This window comes from Biomphalaria glabrata, chromosome 11 (genome assembly GCF_947242115.1).
Source record: "Biomphalaria glabrata chromosome 11, xgBioGlab47.1, whole genome shotgun sequence".
In the NCBI taxonomy this organism is placed as follows: Eukaryota; Metazoa; Mollusca; class Gastropoda; family Planorbidae; genus Biomphalaria; species Biomphalaria glabrata.
Window position 1 is genome coordinate 28,365,284 of NC_074721.1, and position 18,249 is coordinate 28,383,532.

Here is an 18,249-nt window from a genome sequence, read left to right on the forward strand (position 1 = left end):
ATAAAACATAGCCAAGGCCTTTTCGCTAACATTAAAAGAGGACAGTTTTCTTAGTAATCGTAGTCTTTGCTGCTTTTTATTTTTGCTGATATAATCAGTGTTTGTAGTAAAATTTAGTTTATTGTCTAGGATAGTATCAAGCTAAATTTTCTGATGTCTTAGTCAGTGTCGAGGTCTCACTTGCATACATTGCTTCTGGTCTTGAATTGTTTTGTTCTTAAGTAAATGACGGTTACTATAAAATGTTCTGTTGCCTCCTGATATTCTTTCCTTTATTTCTGTTAGTAGGTTATTTTTTAAATCAATTGTACTACCTAGATATTTGAAATTTTGGACGTTTTCAAATTCGTGGTCTTTGATTTTGATATATTTTTCTCAGTTTGTTTATTTATCATTACGATGTACTTGGTTTTACTGTCATTGACCTTTAGTCCTGCTGGTGGAGATGCTTCTTTTAGTTGTTTTAAGGCTCTAGCAATGTCAGAGGTTTCTTTACCCAATAAGACAATGTCATCGGCGTAAGCAAGGTATAGTAGAGGTTGGCTGTATATCGTCCCTGTTAGTTGTGGACCCATGTTTTCTCTCCTGAAGTAGTTAGTAATAGTTTGATAGTTCCCCTTGTGTTTATCTGTATATTTTTATAACTCTCTCCATTGTCAAATTAAATAGCATGCAGGAAAGTGCGTCTCCTTGTCTTAATCCTCGTTTAATCCTAAATTCTCTTGAGTGTTCTCCTTGTATTATGACTTTACTTTTTTAATTTGTTTAATGCCATATGTTATCTTGTTAAGTATTCCAAAATTCTGTAGAGTGTTATATAGATATTTCCTTCTGATAATGTCATAAGCCTATTTATAGTCTATAAAGAGTTGTTGGATTGGTATTTTGTATTCAAGGCATTTTTCTAGTATACATCTTAGTGTGAAGATGTGATCGGTTGTAGATGTATTGGATCTGAAACCACATTGGTAGTCACCTAAGATTTCTTCCGAATATTTTCCAGGCCTCATAGATATAAGCCTAGACAGGATCTTATATATCACATTTAGTAGAGAGATTACTCTGTAATTACAGCACTTTAGTTTGGATCCTTTTTTTTGCGTATTGGGGTTATAAGAGCTGTTTCCCATTCTGTTGGTATTACTTCTTCTTACCAAATTCTTGATATTAGTCTGTGTATTTGGGAATGTAAGTCTTTCACTCTATATTTCATTAGTTATGCTGTAATTTGGTCCTCTCCTGGTGCTTTGTGATTCTTCATGGTCCTAATTATTTCTGATGTTTCAATGAGTGTTGGTGGGTTCACTAAAGGATCTGGTCCTCCATGTAGCAGTTCACATTTTCCTTGTCTCCATCTTCAGTGGTATTTAGGATATCCTCAAAGTATTCAGCCCATCTCTCAATGACTCTGCTGTTTTCTGTAATAATTAGACCATCTTTGTTCTCACACATGTGTGATATAGCTTTAAATCCGTTCTTTTCATCTTTAATTTTCATATACATTCCTCTCATGTCTCCCTCTTCTGCTAGTTTCTCTATTTCAGTAATCTTTGATTTTTCCAGTTCCCCTTTTTTCTTTCTCACAACTTTCGTGGCCCTTCTTCTTGCTTCATCGTATTTCTGTCTTGTGTTTCTGGTTTCTCTCTGTAGAATTATCATTCGAGCATTGTTTTTCTCTTCTATAATGTGTCTGCATTCATCATCATACTACCCCATTCTCTTGTTCCTTCGTTTAAATCCAACTACTTCTTCTGCTGTTCTTTTGATTGCATGCTTTATTATTTACCAATGTTCATTTATGTTATATTCACTGTCCTTTTCTAATGTTGTTAGTTTCGTTTGGAGTGCAATTGTCTAAGTTTTTGCCACCAGTGGATCGTTTGTGATTTTTGCTGTGCCCTGGCTCTTAAGTAATTGTGTATGGTACTTATTCTTTGTCTATGTTTAGCTTTTACTAGTAGGTGGTCTGAGTCAGCATTTGCTCCTCTGAGACTTTTTAAATCTAGTATATCGGATCCGTCTCTATGAGAATGCGATCTATTTTATTCTGGGTGTTGCCATCAGGTGAGATCCAGGTTACCTTGTTAATATTCTTATGTTGGACTTTTGTGCTGCAAATAGACATTTCTTTTTTCATGCAAAATCTACTAATCTTATGTTATTATTGTTAGTCTCTTCTTGTATGCTTTTTATTGTTGGTCTAAATGATGGTTTCTTTCCGATTTTGGCATCGAAATATCCTAGGACTATTTTGATGTCATGCTTTAGTGCTTCATCCTTTCCAGTCCATCACAGAAGGCTTCTTTTGTGTTATCAAATGCATCTTTAGTAGGTGCATGAACATTGATAAATGATATGTTGAAGAATTTTCCTTTCAAACGTAGTGAGCAGATTCTTTCACTTACAGGTTTAAATCCAATGACATTAGCTACCATTTCCTGTTTAACAGGCCAATAATAGAATATACACCCTCTGTTTAGGACCCCTCAACTCATGAAAACAATAAGAAACTGGAACAGACACAAAATAGAGCAGTCAGATTCATAACAAACACATATTCCCAGTTGATTAGAGTAACACTTAAGGAAAACAACTAAATTTAGAAAGCGTTTAGGAGAGAAGACTCAAAAATAAAATATTGCTATAACTTAGCAATTAACCTCAACGAAAGTGATATAAAACAGAACGTTTAATAATCAATTATAAACTACATCTAGAGCCAAACTTAAAATCACATCTCAGGCATTCTTGTTTACATCGCTAATCATCGGTCATCTTTCTTTCTATGTTCTCTATCGTGTCCTCTGGTACACAATGTCGCGCCAAATGACAGTGCGCAGAGTAAAGTCATAACACTGCCCCCTCCTTAGTTATGTTCGTCCCGAACATGACCAGATTTTCGACAAGGGTTGAAGAATTGTCAGTGAAGATGAAGTTCTGGCAAAAAAGTTATAGTTCCACTGGAGGCCAGGTCATAAACACACTGTCATTTTAAGCCATCTCCAGAAGGTAGGCCTGTCTACACATGTCCAATAACCACATTATCAGTGTCCAGTTTCTGCTGAAATCGATTCATCTTTTACTCTGCTTTGGGAAGGCAGACGTACACACGTTTATCAAGTCCAGACCTGTTGATGGTTTTTCTGGTATTTGCATTGTTTATTCGAGGTGCCGCCCGTACAGTTCTTATTAAATTTCTATCTGCAGTTAGTACTGGTAGCCAAACAGGAGTATTGGACACAGACCCAACGTTGTCTGATTTGGTCATGCCCATTGAAGCACTCATAGCAAGGACATCGAAAGCAATAGTTTCACTCTGCCTGTAGGTCACTCTTCTAGTTTCTTCATCTAGCGTTTTCTTTTCGGGTCCGCGCTTATCGTTGAAAAGGTTGCCACTTCCTTTATCATGAAAGCTAGATGCATCTGATTTGTCATTATGATGATTGACGGCGCTGCCACCACCAACACTTTCCTTGTAACTACCCGTATAGCCACTACAATGATTGGTTGATGTTTCAATCTCCGCTCTTCTAGGATGTAGCAGGCCTTCCAGTTTGTTCCACTTCAGTTTGTCCCTTTTATGATACCTGTTTACTGACAGATTAGACCATTTTGGTATGGTTGTATGTTCGATTCGTTTCACCTGAATGCCTTTCACACCATCATCAAGCAATGGGAACTCTATGCGTCCATATTGTACAGTTCCACTTCCAATGTTTAGAGATAAACCGAATTCCTGCATAAAATCCAAACCCAGGATGCAATCGTCGACAACATTGGCGATCAGAAAATCATGACTAAATGGTTGACTTCCTATTTCAAAATTAAGCCGTACCTGTCCTAATATAGGTACCTGCCATTTTAAGAGTGTAGCCATTCACTCGTATTATTTCCCGATCACCAATCAGACTAGGTCCAATTATCGACCGCGTAGTCCCTGTGTCCAAGAGGAACCTATAATAACCAGAACCAATCTTTCCCTGCACCCTCAAGGTTCTGCTTTGTTCTAACATTTTGAAAGGAGTCTTTATCCTAGGAGTTTCGATTTTCTGGGTTGCCAGTTCTTGCTTCCTAAGCCCGTAGAATCGTAGCGGTTGACGTTCTGATGCACAGCCTTGGCCTTGGAACAACATGTTACAATTCCTCCGAAAATGACCTGGAGTGTTACAATTCCAACAACGAAAAGTCTTTTTACTACGCCTTGAGGTCTGATAATGTTCCCGTTCACTTAAAGCCTTCTCCACCATTCTTTGAATCAGCCTCGGCAGATCCTCCTCTTCCGCCACATTTAACGTCCGACAATACTGTATGTTCCTCGCTGAAACTTCGGCCGCCTCGTAGGACATGGCATAGATGAGGACTTCGTTGATTTTTCGTTTTCCGCTTATTCGGATGGCTTTCTTAAGTTCCGAATCTCGCACTCCATCTATGAAAGCATCTGTGACCAGAACATCCAGAAGTTCCTGTGTTGCCGATGGGTAGGCAAGACGGGCGAGACGTTCTACGTCTGCTGCTAATTCCTGTAATGTCTCTCCGTTGACGAGTTGTAAGCACCTCCTTGGTACCACCAATTATCTCATATCGGTAACGAAGTTCCTTCCTAAGCTCTTTAACTGAGAGTTGGTCTAATTGCTTCAAAGCTGCCATTGTAAATCCTACTTCCTCTCGTTGAGTCGCCTATAATCACACTTCGACACCAATGTAATAACTGAAGGGAGGCTAACTCAACAAGACATAGATGTTTATTTACAGGACATCACAAATACATGTAGAACAACATGTCTTGAGCACAGCATTTTTACATCAGCTCTAGCTTGGGCGGAAAATATACAGAGAGAGAGAGAGAGAGAGAAAGAGCAGAGATAGAGATAGAAATATCGAAATATGAATGTGTGATTTATAAAAAGATAAATAGATTAACATATTTTTTGATTGTGGGATTTTGAAAAAAGATAAATAGATTAACCGTTTTTTGGTGACATTTATTTCATACCCGGTCACTTCATCACCAATTAAATATTTTTCTTATACATTGTTTAATTGTGCTGTTAAGGCTTTGATTTTAAGCCTACATTTCATCTAATATATAAATATGATAACGTAAATTGCTCTATTTTTACATGTTATCATTGCGTTTATAGTGTTTCCCCTTCCAGTTTAAATTTTGGTTACAAAGCGTATACTATATTGTAAATTTGGATGTGAGCTTAGCTATAACGCTTCTATTGGATGTGGGGGTTTAATATTATAATATCCTGAGCATGACGTAATGATCAAAGGCCAAGGTGTGGTGTAAGTAGTGGAAATCTTTTAAGAGATGAGAACAATTAGAATACTAATGATCATGACTGATAACTCCTGACGTCCATCTTTCACTTTATTTTATGTTTCAATCGCTCTTTTTTTGAAATATGGTTGTATTTTTTTTTCTAATAAAAGCTGACTTCACCCACTCTTAAGATATCTTGTTGCCTATACAAGTTTTAAACACAAAAGTTGTACATTGTGTTATAGGCAAAGAGAATTACAAACATTGTTCCGCAAAATAAATCGATGGATCGTATTCTGTAATTAAAATAGCCTTTCTGCTTTATATAGATAAACAAATACAATTTATATCTATAAATGTTACATTTCTGTAGTTTCTAGTGGCATTTAATTTTATTCTTAACAAATATGTTACACTATTTCACATGTAAATAAAAATGAATATATTAAATTATAATTGTGTTATAAGTTCTACGATTACTCTTTGTTAGATAAAATGATTACATAATGAAATGACCAAGGGATGAAATGTCCGGGGATGAAGTGGAATGAAATGACTGGGGATGAAATAACAGGGGATAAAGTGACCGAGGATGAAATGACAGTCACCAGATTTTTATAGGTTAAGAGATTTAGGGTGAATAAAATCGAGAAAGACAAAAATGGTAACTAATATACCATTATGTTATTCTCAAATGCATGAAAATAATTAATACAAAGTAATTCATGTAGCTATTTTTTTATTTGCGCAATTTAGGTAAAGACAATGTAGAAGATTTTCTTTTACTGTGCATTCGGCTGAATCAGTTAGATCTTGCAGTTCAGCATGGTGGACTGTGGAAGTTCAACTCACTGGAGTCTCAGGTATTAATTTTTCCTAATTTTGAAAGTATTACTGCAGTACTTTAATAGAGCAAATAATAATTTTAACAGCTAAAAATTTATTAGACAGAATGACAAAAATAACTACACTTATTGTAAAGGTCAAGACACATTAGATAGTACACAATCTCAAAAAATATCTGAATTGAACGTTAGAAAAAAAAAAAAAGCTTGGATTCTAAACTTTCTTATCAAACGCCCACAGTATAAAAAAGTGAAAGGACATGTGTCAGACACGAGAGAGCTTAGCACAGGAGAGCCGCAGGGGTGCGTCCTGTCACCAGTGTTGTATACCAGATACACAAATGGCATTCAGAGCCTATCAGCAGACTCTTCCAACGTAAAATTTGCTGACGACACAGCCTCATTGATATTGACTAAAATTTGTACCATTCAACAATTAACACTTTTTACCAATGATGTAAAGATAAATTTTTAATTTTAAATGTTCAGAAAACTAAAGAAATGATAATATATTTTAGGAAACATAAATGCCATCTATCAGAAACTCAGATAAAAAACCGAACCGTAGAGCAAGTGTAAGAATAAAAATACCTAAATACAACAATCAACAACAAACTGAAATGGAGTGAATACTGTCCAAACCTTTACACCAAAATTTACCAACGACACTTCTATTTTGGAAAGCTAAGGAAATTTAACATCAATAAAAAAAATAATTAAACTTGTGTATACAACAACCATCAGCAGCCTAATTACTTTGCCATCACCTGTTAGTATTGTAATACCTCACTGTCACAAAGACTTAGACTAAATAGAGTAATTAAAAAACTTATCGTATATCACTCAAACACAGCTACCATCTCTTGATAAGCTTTTTCATGCAAGATGACTTTCCAAAATGCACACGATTCTTAAAGACAACCTGCATCCATTAAACCACTGTTACACATGATCTGAACGAAGTGGTCTTCTCTTTTCCATTAGAACTAAAACAGAAAGATCATTTGTCGTTATCGAGAAGTAAATAGAAGTCCATACATAAAGCACTGGCTCTGAGTTTGTATGTGTTTCGTTTGTGAATGTTGTTCGTATTTGCATCTCTATTGTTATTGTTACAGTAGTTACGCTGAGTTTGTCAATTGTAGTCAAACTGAATTTTCGTTTGATTGGAACATGGAACTATACTAATGGAACACCAGCTTCGAGATTTTATGATCAGAGTGCCGTCGCGCATCTTTTTTTGCGCACCATACTAATTTGAAAAATCGATGAGGATGCCAAAGAAGAAATTTACTCCGAGAGCCACTTGGATTGACTTTCATTGAGAGTAAAACTTCCACACACTATATTTTATTAGATCTATAAAAACTTTATCCATTTTCTGACTATCTGATGAAATAGATACAATTTCCCTGAATAATGGATCGTCACAAAAGATTTTTTTTTAAGGCCACTTCATTAAAATAGGTGTTTCCAGTACTTCCTCATTTGGGTATTTTACACAAAATCTGGATTTTTTTTTATGTACATGTCATTTTTATCATCTGTCCCGCGCAACCAAACCATCCACTTTTCCCGGTCCATTCCATGCCATACCCATGAGTTCATGAAATAATAAATGATGTGGTGTCAAGTTGGATCTATCCCCTGAAATTCAGTACTTTAATATAAAACTCACATATCTAGTTAATTATTTGCTGACACTCTGATAAACTTGGACTTGTGTGATACATATATGTTTCTTATCAGATTTAATTAATGAAGTTTAGGTGCATTTTAACCAGTAATAAGGCTACAAAAGTAGCATCAGGTGTATTCTAACCATTGGTATTTTTCCTGGCAACATTTCTATTCTAGTCTGTGATAAATTATAAATAAAAAAAAATGTTTGTAATGTTTCAGTTATTAACAAGTAGAACCATGGCAACCAGTTCTAATGATGTACCAGAATGGCTCAAGGATCATACTTATACTATTTCTACTCTCTGGGCATCCATTCAATATTTAATGTAAGTACTACTATACAATTTTTATTTTAGTTATCTAATAGATGTTTTATGAATTGTGTGATTTTCATGGTCAAGCAACATCCAAATATCTGGGATGGAATTTAACATTTTTCTCTAAGTTTTTTTTTTTTTATTTATAACACTCTTAAGCACATTCATCTTTCATGAATGCCTAATATACCTTGGTTGTTGTGCAGGCCATTCCTTTACAATAAACTGTTAGATGAAATTAGGCAAAATTTTCTGATAATTTGTATGTTTGATACAACGTTTTCAATTTAATAATATTATTTTTTAATTGTAATGTTTTCAAAAGAAATTAACCAATATGCCTAATTGTATAATTACAGTTATGTTTGGAAATGCAAGAAAAAGGCATGCATTCCTGAAAAGTCAATGATTGGTTGCACCTCTTAAAGGTAAGGTACTGCAATTTTTCCCATGTACTTTTCTCATAAACTGAAGTACTTGTATTTTTGAAAAACTAGTTTTCCATGAAAATGTAAATCATAATATATGTTATAGTTGCTTTTAGATTAGTTCAATGTGCATCAAATTAACTGAACATCTGCCTTCACCTATAGTAATAATTCATAACTATTAAGGTCAGGGCCATGTCTACACATTAACGCAGTAGATCCTTTTAGGTACAGACTATTTTTAGAATGGCAAAATTATATAAAACTATAATTAATAACATATATACGTTTAGCATGGACAACACATGTCACACATATTTTTTATTTTTTTTTAAATCCTTTTATTTATTTTTATAACTAGATAACTTTCTGTTATGAGAAAAGATGAGATTCTTGGACTCCTGCATAGCACCACCAGAAAGGAAAATCCCATCATGTTGCAAAATAAAAGTCTTGGACCAATTTTAATTTAAGATATATATATTATACTGTAAGCTGTATACATATTTATGTATATCCTGTCATTCAGCCAACAGGTTTGGATTTAGTATTTCTTTAAATCTGTTTGATATTGTACTTGAAAACTATTAATCTGAGCCCCATTAAAACAAGAGGGAGTGCAGTGGATGAGTGGTAAGGGAAATTTTACTTTTTTTAAATTAAAATAAGAATCTAACAAAAGTAAACATATAAAATATGGTGCATTCTCCTTAAAACTAAAACCTGGTGCAAAGGTTTAAAATGTTGGCAAAAAAAAAAACAACATCAATTAAATATTCTTAATTCCCTTTGCAAAACTTACTGAGAAGAACATGCATGTTGTTCCCTCATAAGTTTCTTGACAGAGGAAATCTTGTTTATATTAGATTTGAATTAAGCAAATTAAGAAAAAAATTATAATCATTATTTCAAATGGTTGTATCTAAACCTTATGAATTATTTTTCAGTTATAAGTATATTGAAATGAATGGATAATCATGAAATTGTTAAATAATTGTTGCTATCATTCCATTGACTAAAGAACCATAATTTTTTTTAAATTAATTTCAAAATTAATTAATTAATTAATTTTCAAGCAGAGTTCACATAGATCTTGAGTGAAATTTTTCTTTTTTTGACTAATGCTTCAATTTTATTGTATCATTAGTTTTTTATTTTTATTACCCAGAATATTTTAAAAATGAGTACACTATTTTCATGTTATAATGTAACTTGGTATTCACACATCAAAATACGCTATAATCTTTAGGCCATATAGATTTGTATAAATATAAATTAACTTGCTTAAATACATTGTAAATGTATATTGTTTGGATAAGAATAAAGTTTTTCTGTAGACAATTATTGTTCAAGATTTGTTGATGCTCCTGCTTAATAAATTATATACACAGGTCATTAGTTTTAACACACTACTGACACAAGAAAAACTGGTCGCCCCCACTTCCATTACATAGATGTAATAAAACGTGACCTCAAATCAGTCAACATCAATACTGACAATTGGGAAGACATAGCTTTAGACCGCAACAGATGGAGAGACAGTGACCAAGAAAGCTATGGACAGTGAAAGTACATAGGTCTCAGCTCAGGAAGAAAAACGTACAATCCGAAAAATGGCCAGCTCCTCTACCACCAAAGCAAAAACCACCTTAACCTGTGCTATCTGTGGATGGGAGTGTCTCTCCGAAATAGGGCTCCACAGCCACATGAGGAAGTGTGCTCTGAGATGAAACCTTAGTCTTTCTATTTCTACGACTGAAGGAGGCCAATGATGATGATACAGGTCATTAGTTTTAACACGTCTGATAATAAATGACAGTACAAGTTATTGAATGAAAATTTGTCATTATTTCAGGTGCTTTAGGCCTACATCAATGTGAGGTACCAGTACTTTGATTGTGTCATATAACAATTTAAAGCAACATTTTGAAATGAATAGTGTGTAGAATTGACAGTAAATACATTTAAGTGATGGGCTGTGATCTGCATGAATTGAATTTGTGTTTTTGATCTTTACTTCAAGTAAATGTTAATGAACAATTAATTTTTAATGAATAAATAATTTTAAAATAAATACAAAGAAACCATAAACATCTACTTTATTTTAATAATTTTTTTTCATCAGAACAGAATTTCCAACTTTGCATTCTTAAAATAAAATATAATTTATTTAGAGTAGAGTCAGAACACAAAATCATAGTTTTGAAATTAAGTAAATTAAGCTAAGCTGTGATCTCTTATAAACATTTGTATATAGACTACACACAATTTAATTATTATTTTTCATCAAATTGCAGGAACTAGTACATGTACTTATGCATATTTGACAATAAAAAACCTTAGTCAATGAAATAGTAATACTAGTAAATGAGATAAAAGTAAACTAAATATCATCAATGCTATTGAAGCCACACTTGTTTCTTTTTATCTTGTTTGGTGGACTGCAATTAAAGTTGCTATTAATTTTACTGATTGTCTTAGCTGAAATGCCAGTGTCGTCTCTTTGAATCCTAAGCTTATTTTCTTGGTTACTGGAAGTCCAGATGTTTGGAGTTTCATTTTAAACACCTATATATTCCCAAATGGCCTTCCGATAGGCAAAACCTATTTGCCTAACCTGTCATATGCACATAAAGAGGTACCACAGAAATGCTTTAAAGACAAGCTTAGGCGCCAACTTGCTTTAACTGACATAGAATAAGAGAGCACCTGGTTGCATACAGCTTCAGAGCGAGACAGCTGGAGGTCACTTACAAAGGTGTGGTATACACCAATGAAAATTAATTGCCGAGGGTAGACGGCAAAAAGAAAAAAAAACAACTGATTCTACCACAGGTGGACAATGGTTATGCCTGTGCTCAGTTTGGCATAATATGTAGGTCACAGCTGGGGCTGAGTAGCCACTGGAAACATAGCATTCCTCATAAGTCTTCGGAATCAAAGACAAGCCTATCATTTTTGTAGAATAGTTTGTAGCTTCTGTAAATGCATGAAATGCCGTCACAAATGACACAAGTCCTCTGTGAGTTTGATGGATTATAAACATCTTACTTCTTTGCCTTATATTAAATGGTCCTTCTGTCTGTTCCACTAGGTTTATCTAAATATCATTGATATATCGTAACATGACATCAAAATAAAAACTAGAATCTCTGCAACTGGTTTACAAGTCAGAAGTCATATTAACACTTGCCATTTAAAAAAAAACAATTTAGATTACTGATTAGTCAAATTAGTGACTGATTATTCGATTCATTTTAGGCCTATAATTTTTTTTATGTGAATATATAATGATCCTTTACACTTTGTGACTTTACTAGTAGATCTATACTTTGGAGTAGACTTGTTTGTTGAGCTAAAGTCGGAAGTACACATTGAATTTTACTGTGATCTAGTAATCATGTAGTCAAATGTAGTGATCTACTAGTACTAGATTCTAGATCTAGAGTCTAGTAGTAGAGAGAGTAGGCCTATCTGTCATATCGTGATCAGTAGGTGGCTGAAGTTTTATAAATCTATTCCATGACAAAAACCCTGGCTAGATTTAGATCTAGTGGTCTAGACATCTAGATCTAACTAGAATTAAACTAGAAAACGGAATTAGAGAAGTAGCTTTCTGGATCTAGAACTAGAATCTATATATAACTAATATTAGATCTAGTTGCGTCAAACGCTTAATTTTTGGTTGTTGTTTTTAATAAATGCACATAAAATACATTGTATTTTGGCAATAAAAATACCCAGTTGGAAGTCAAGTAATTCTAATAATTAATTAATGAATGACTATCAGTATTTGTTTTAGATCTATCAGATTCATATGACTTATTATTTATACTTATTTTATATCATTCGTCCAAGAAAATCTAGCTCTAGATCTATTTCATTTTAGATTAGGCTATAGTTGTTTTGTTTTGTTTTTTTTGTCATTTTATTTAGGCTACAATATTATCAAGATTAACTTTTTCTTTGTTTCCCACGAGACGTGTATGTCTATAGCCTAGTCCTTTCGATAATAAATAAAAAAAAAACGATTAGAAATGCGTAGCTTGGAGTGTCAAAACTGTATTAGGCCTCCTATTTTTATTTCGTGCAATTTAGTATATCGTAACAAATATGCATTTGGCGGAACGGTAGACAGGTCTTAATCCAGATTTAGTGTAAATAAACCAAAGACAGAAACACTGAAAGATTGTATTTTCGGAATTTAGATTCTATTTTTTGGAAAATAAGTGGCATTTTATAGGGTGATCGAAAAAAATAACTTTTGTGACGATCTCTTATTCAGGGAAATTGTATCTATTTTATCAGATAGTCAGAAAATGGATAAAGTTTTTACAGATCTAATAAAATATAGTGTGGGGAAGTTTTACTCTCAATGAAGGTCAATCCAAGTGGCTCTCGGAGTAAATTTCTTCTTTGACATCCTCATCGATTTTTCAAAATGGTATGGTGCGCGAAAAAGATGCGCGACGGCACTTCGACTCTCTTTGTCTTTGTAAAAAACTCGAAGCTGGTGTTCCATTAGTATAGTTCCATGATTGGAACAATAAACATTATATTACTTCATTTTGCAAATATATAAAAGCGATTAGGGACACGATCGGTATAAACAACAAATTCACAAAATTTAGGTAACTAAACCCACTGTAAGAAAATATTATTCATTTATTTATTTCTAAAAGTGATCATCTAGATATAGAAATATATTTATTAGCGTTTTTTTTTTTGTTTATATTTTTTTTCTATATTACTTTTTAGCGGTCACCGAAAAGGGAATAAAAGCTATTAGCTTTTTGTCGTCCGTCTGTCTGTCCGTCCGTCCCCTTCAGATCTAGTAAACTAGAAAATATATTGAAAATCCTACATCATGATATCTCAGACCATTTAAAGTGTTGATGCAACGGATATTTGTCTCTTTCCTGAAAACGAAACAATCTTTTTAAAATCAATTATGCAAGCAGTTATTTTTATAAAAATACATCATTTTTACTCAACAATTTACTATATATAGTAAAAAACACGGCTATTTAAAACAGTTTTTGATTTTAGATTTTTGTCAAAATAGTTTTATTTACAAATGTATTACAGAATAAATAAAATTTGTAGCCTTGTTATTAATTAATTTTACAAAAGAAAACATATCTGGTTGTGTTTTTTTTTAAATTAATTGAATGCAATTACACTTTGAATAAGAGTTTTTTTTTAAATTACTTTTAGGTTGTTTTTATTCTATTATTCATTACATATTACGTTCATAAGAGCAAAGTACTCGCTCATCAGCTTCATAAATGGAAAAATGGTCATTAAAAATCAACACTATTTCTATGATGCTTGTTTTACTTTGTTTAACCACTATGTCTTTGTGTGTCAACTCATTTTAGGCTAAGGATGAGAATAAGCTCATAAGAAAACAGATCGTGTTGTTTTCCAAAAATCTTGAGCGCTTTGACTTTATCAAATATCTTATACAACATGGAGTGAAAATAAAAGACTATTTAGAGAGAGACGATATCATTGACGTAAGTAATATTTTTTATTTGGAAACTTGAAAGTTAAAAAAAAAAATTCATTGGCGTTCTTTCACTTTTTTCCTTGCAATAGATGAGAACAACCGTGTGATTTTAGACGCACATATTATACTAGTGCTCCTTAGAGCATGGAGAATTGTAAGCTTTGGGCAGGAGGAGATCGTTTCCCTAAGTAGACTACCCATCTATTAGACGGAAAACTCTGAATCCAAACATCCGCTGCTTTGCGGCAATACATAAGCACAGAAAAGGCTTCAGGATGCAATCATGAGATGGTGACCCTTAGGCGGATAGTGGGACACGGTTCTACAGCCTGGGAGAACCTGCTGCGCTACTGATCCTAAACTTTATCGGATATTCCGTTCCTTGGTCACATCTGTTGCGTGGAGAAGGAATAATGCTGTGTGGGCAAAATGGTTTCGACCATAAACAATCACTGGCAGTTTTAGAGGGGGTCGGACTAACTTTAGTAAAGAAATTGAATAATTTGTATACGAATTTACTACTTATGTTAAAAATATATACTAATTTTGTATATTTCAACCTATTTTTAGATTATTTGTCCCTCCTATCTAGTATTTTTGCCGATTTAGTGGGGTTGGGAGGGGGCAATGACATCAATCCACCCATAAGCTTTCGAGTGGAGGTGGGCGATCCAATTTATTTCTAGAAATCACATCCTGTTAATAGAATCAATTAAATAGCTATACGAATTAAAATTTATTATTGATATTTTCACCCATCTTTATATTATGTCATTAACCTGTTGGCTAATTGGGTAAGGTGGGGGCATGGTGCGAATACATTTGCTAATCTTTCCAGCTAAACCATTTGAGTGGCGGAGGAGGTCCTATTTGTGTCGAGAAATCATAGTTTGTAAACAAAATTAGATGAATATTTATATAAATATCAGGTGGCCGAGCCTCGCTCGGTTAAATAATTTCCTAAATCATTTTGGGAAAATTTGTGTAATTACGAAAATTAACGATCAGATAAAGACTACAAATCTGAAGAGTTGCTTTAGTGTTTTGTTAGTTCTAAATGTAATTGTACATGGCGATTAAATATAAAGTCTCTTAAGTCATCCTACAGTCTAAACAAACCACAGCTCACGTCCGTCTTATAGTTTACAATCCATTTGTTGTGTAAAACTATTGTAGGCCTACTATTATTGGCTTGGAAGAAAGTCTTTGCAGTGTAACTTCTTAGATGGTTACGTTCAGACATTTAATTATATATATATAATATATTCATTATGGCTTTAGTACGAAACATAAAGTGACGCAGATCTCTACGTTATAGGGTAAAACAGGCACATTGTGACAAAGTAAAATGGCGCATTTTTCTTAATAGACTTAAATCATTGCATTAGATTTCTAAAGAAACGTTTCCGTGGGACACCTCTGTTAGGCCGAACAATATGCTCGTTACCCATACGGGATACGTGCCCTGACCAGCCTGACTGTTGGACTATAAGAAGTTCATATCGCCTTTGCCATCCATCCATCCCAGTAGTACTACAGCCCGTGGAGGGATATGGCCAGTGGCGTAACTAAGGGGGGGGGATGGGGGGGGAGAATTTTAAAATCCCCCCGGGCCCCCACCTAGGGGGGGCCCCCAAATGGGTGTCCGAAATTTATTTGTAAATACATAATTTAATATATTTGATAGACAAATAGTGTTAACGGGTGTCTTTTTTTTTCAACATTTATGGATTAAATTTATCACAAAGACTAAACCTAGATCAAGGTCTATCGGTACGTTGACTTTGTTGACATTTAAAAAATATTTTTTCCCAGAGAGATCAAATTATTTTTTAAAATTAGTCTTACATTTTAAACTTTGTTGCCACGAATAAAACTGCATGATATACAGCGAATTCCAGGTATCTTGTTACTTTTACTAATAATAGCTCTAAATGGCGAGAATTATATGGCTACACTAATTAACCTTGAAGCAAAATTTACAGAATCGAGTATAACAGATCTAAAAGTTATTCTTAATAATGCTAAAATTGTCCATTATTCGGGTTTGGCGTCTATAATTTCAGAATTAAACTTCACACTCTAGTTGTTACCCCTTTATTCATCTTTCCTCAATCCAATGGAAACTCTCTTTTTATTTACATCTAATCCTTTTGCTTTCGCACAAAACATAAATAAAAAATAATGACGTAATATCATATAATATTAACACATCCTTCCTTTTGAAGTTATTATCATACCCTTCCTTTTAAAGTTCTTAAGTGTGATATCTACTAGCAAGGCCAGCCCTAGCATTTGCGGGGCCCCTATGCGAAACGTATCTCGCGGGGTCTAGTCTGGGTAGGGATAAGCATAATGTCAAAATTATCTTTTTTGAATTAGAAAATAGGCCTACTTTCGTCTTTGCAATAAAGTTTTATCAAATGAAAGCCCACTTTTTATTTATTGGCACCCCAAAATGTCAATTTCGTCTCTTCTTCAGGAGATTTGAATAAATTTTTAAAAAGTTCAAGACTTTATCGTATATTTTGCCTTTTCAAGAGATTTCCTGGAGGCCCTGGAAAATCAGGAGGTCGCGAAAACCTTGTTATTTTATATACGTTATAATTGTTTAATTTAATAATGTACACTTGGAATTAGTGCGGGGCCTATGAAAGCGCGGCGCCCAATGCGACCGCATAGGCTGCAGTGGCCTAAGGCCGGCCCTGTCTACTAGGAACTTTAACAATTCGTCCATTTCTGGTTGTCTTGACTGGCACAACAAGTTCTCTAGACGTTGGTCTATAACTCTCTGTTTCGTTTGTTCCAACAGTGTGCAGTTCATTGTCTTCATCGGTATCATAGTACCCAGAGATGTCTTCATCGAAACTCTTATTCAAAAAGCGTTGATTTCTTCTGTATGTTTTACCATCGTTTGTCTTTATGATGAAAGATCTGGGTGCTGAATGTTTTTTTAGGACAACTGCTTTTTTGCCATGTTTGACCTAGACGAACTCTCCTACAGAATAATCTTTAGGTAGTCTTGCTTTTGCATCGTATTTCACTTTGCTTTTCATCTGTCGTTCGTTGAGTAATGTCTCTGCATTTTCAGCTACCGATGGTTTCAATATTTTGTGATCAGTTGGAATGATTCCCTGAGTCTTCTTCTCGTCAGCAGTTGTGATGGTGAATACGGCAGTCCACTTATCGGACTATTTCTATACTCGAGCATAACGAGATATGGATCTTTCCCACTTTTGTATGCTCTGAATCCTTTTGCTTTCGCACAAAACATAAACAACCAACAATGACGTAATACCATATAATATTAGCACAGAATCTTCTTCATGCAGTGGAAAATTAAGAATTTTTTGCCTATCTTGAATTCTGGTCAAAGCTCCTGCACCCAATTAATATAGTTCGGAAGAAACTACAAAAGTCTGGACAGCATATACGGTAAGCTGCTAAAGAAATTAGTATTTTTTCATGCTTTCTGCAAAATGATGAGAAACTGACAAAAACCCAATCCATCGAAAAAGCAAAAGAAGGTAGTGAATGCTATGGATTCCATGTAATCAAAACAACCAGAAGAAAGAAAAGAGTTGATGGGAAGTTGAGTTCTGATGTAGGACTGTCAATAGAACTGCAATTCAAACGTGTTGCGACAGAAGTGCTGGACAGATTTCATATGGAGATGAAGGGCAGATTCCAAAGGCTGGAAAGAAAATGGATACCTTTGGGTTTCTTTTTGAACCAAGACACCTGTTAGATGAAGACACGCTTGTGACAAACTGTGCTACTTTTCCTGTTTGTATGATGAAATAAATGGAAAATCGCTTTTTCAATGATGTCATTGATGCACGAGCACTTTTCATTAACAAACCAGTAATACAATCACCAATAGACATATTGAGGAAACAGGCTTCATATGGGAATTACGTGTGCTCAAACTTTGCAGCCTCCTCCGAATACCGCTAACACAGGCCACTTCCATTACGTCATGTGAGAGATCATTCTCAAAGCTTAAATTCATCAAAAACTATTTCAGGAGCACAATGACGCAAGAAAGGCTTATCATGTTTTAATGTCAGTGAAGTCACAAACACTAGAAAGTATCGATGTAGTTGATGTTATAGATGTCTTTGCTGCACATAATGCACGACGTGAAGCGATATCAATTTAGATTTGTCACTTGTGCATTATTTAACTAATAAAC

General features: G+C 34.1%; 1 protein-coding gene across 6 annotated transcripts in view; it reads left to right on the plus strand.

The window, feature by feature from the left end:
* The window catches only part of LOC106051110 (transient receptor potential cation channel subfamily M member 2-like), a 220,678-nt gene that overhangs the window by 55,567 nt on the left and 146,862 nt on the right, over nucleotides 1-18,249 (plus strand). For all 6 annotated transcript variants that reach the window (XM_056003788.1, XM_056003786.1, XM_056003789.1 and 3 more), the window contains exons 11-12: nucleotides 6,026-6,132; nucleotides 13,924-14,061. In XM_056003788.1, coding sequence (XP_055859763.1) covers nucleotides 6,026-6,132; nucleotides 13,924-14,061 — 245 coding nt within the window. The remainder of the gene's footprint in view (nucleotides 1-6,025; nucleotides 6,133-13,923; nucleotides 14,062-18,249) is intronic.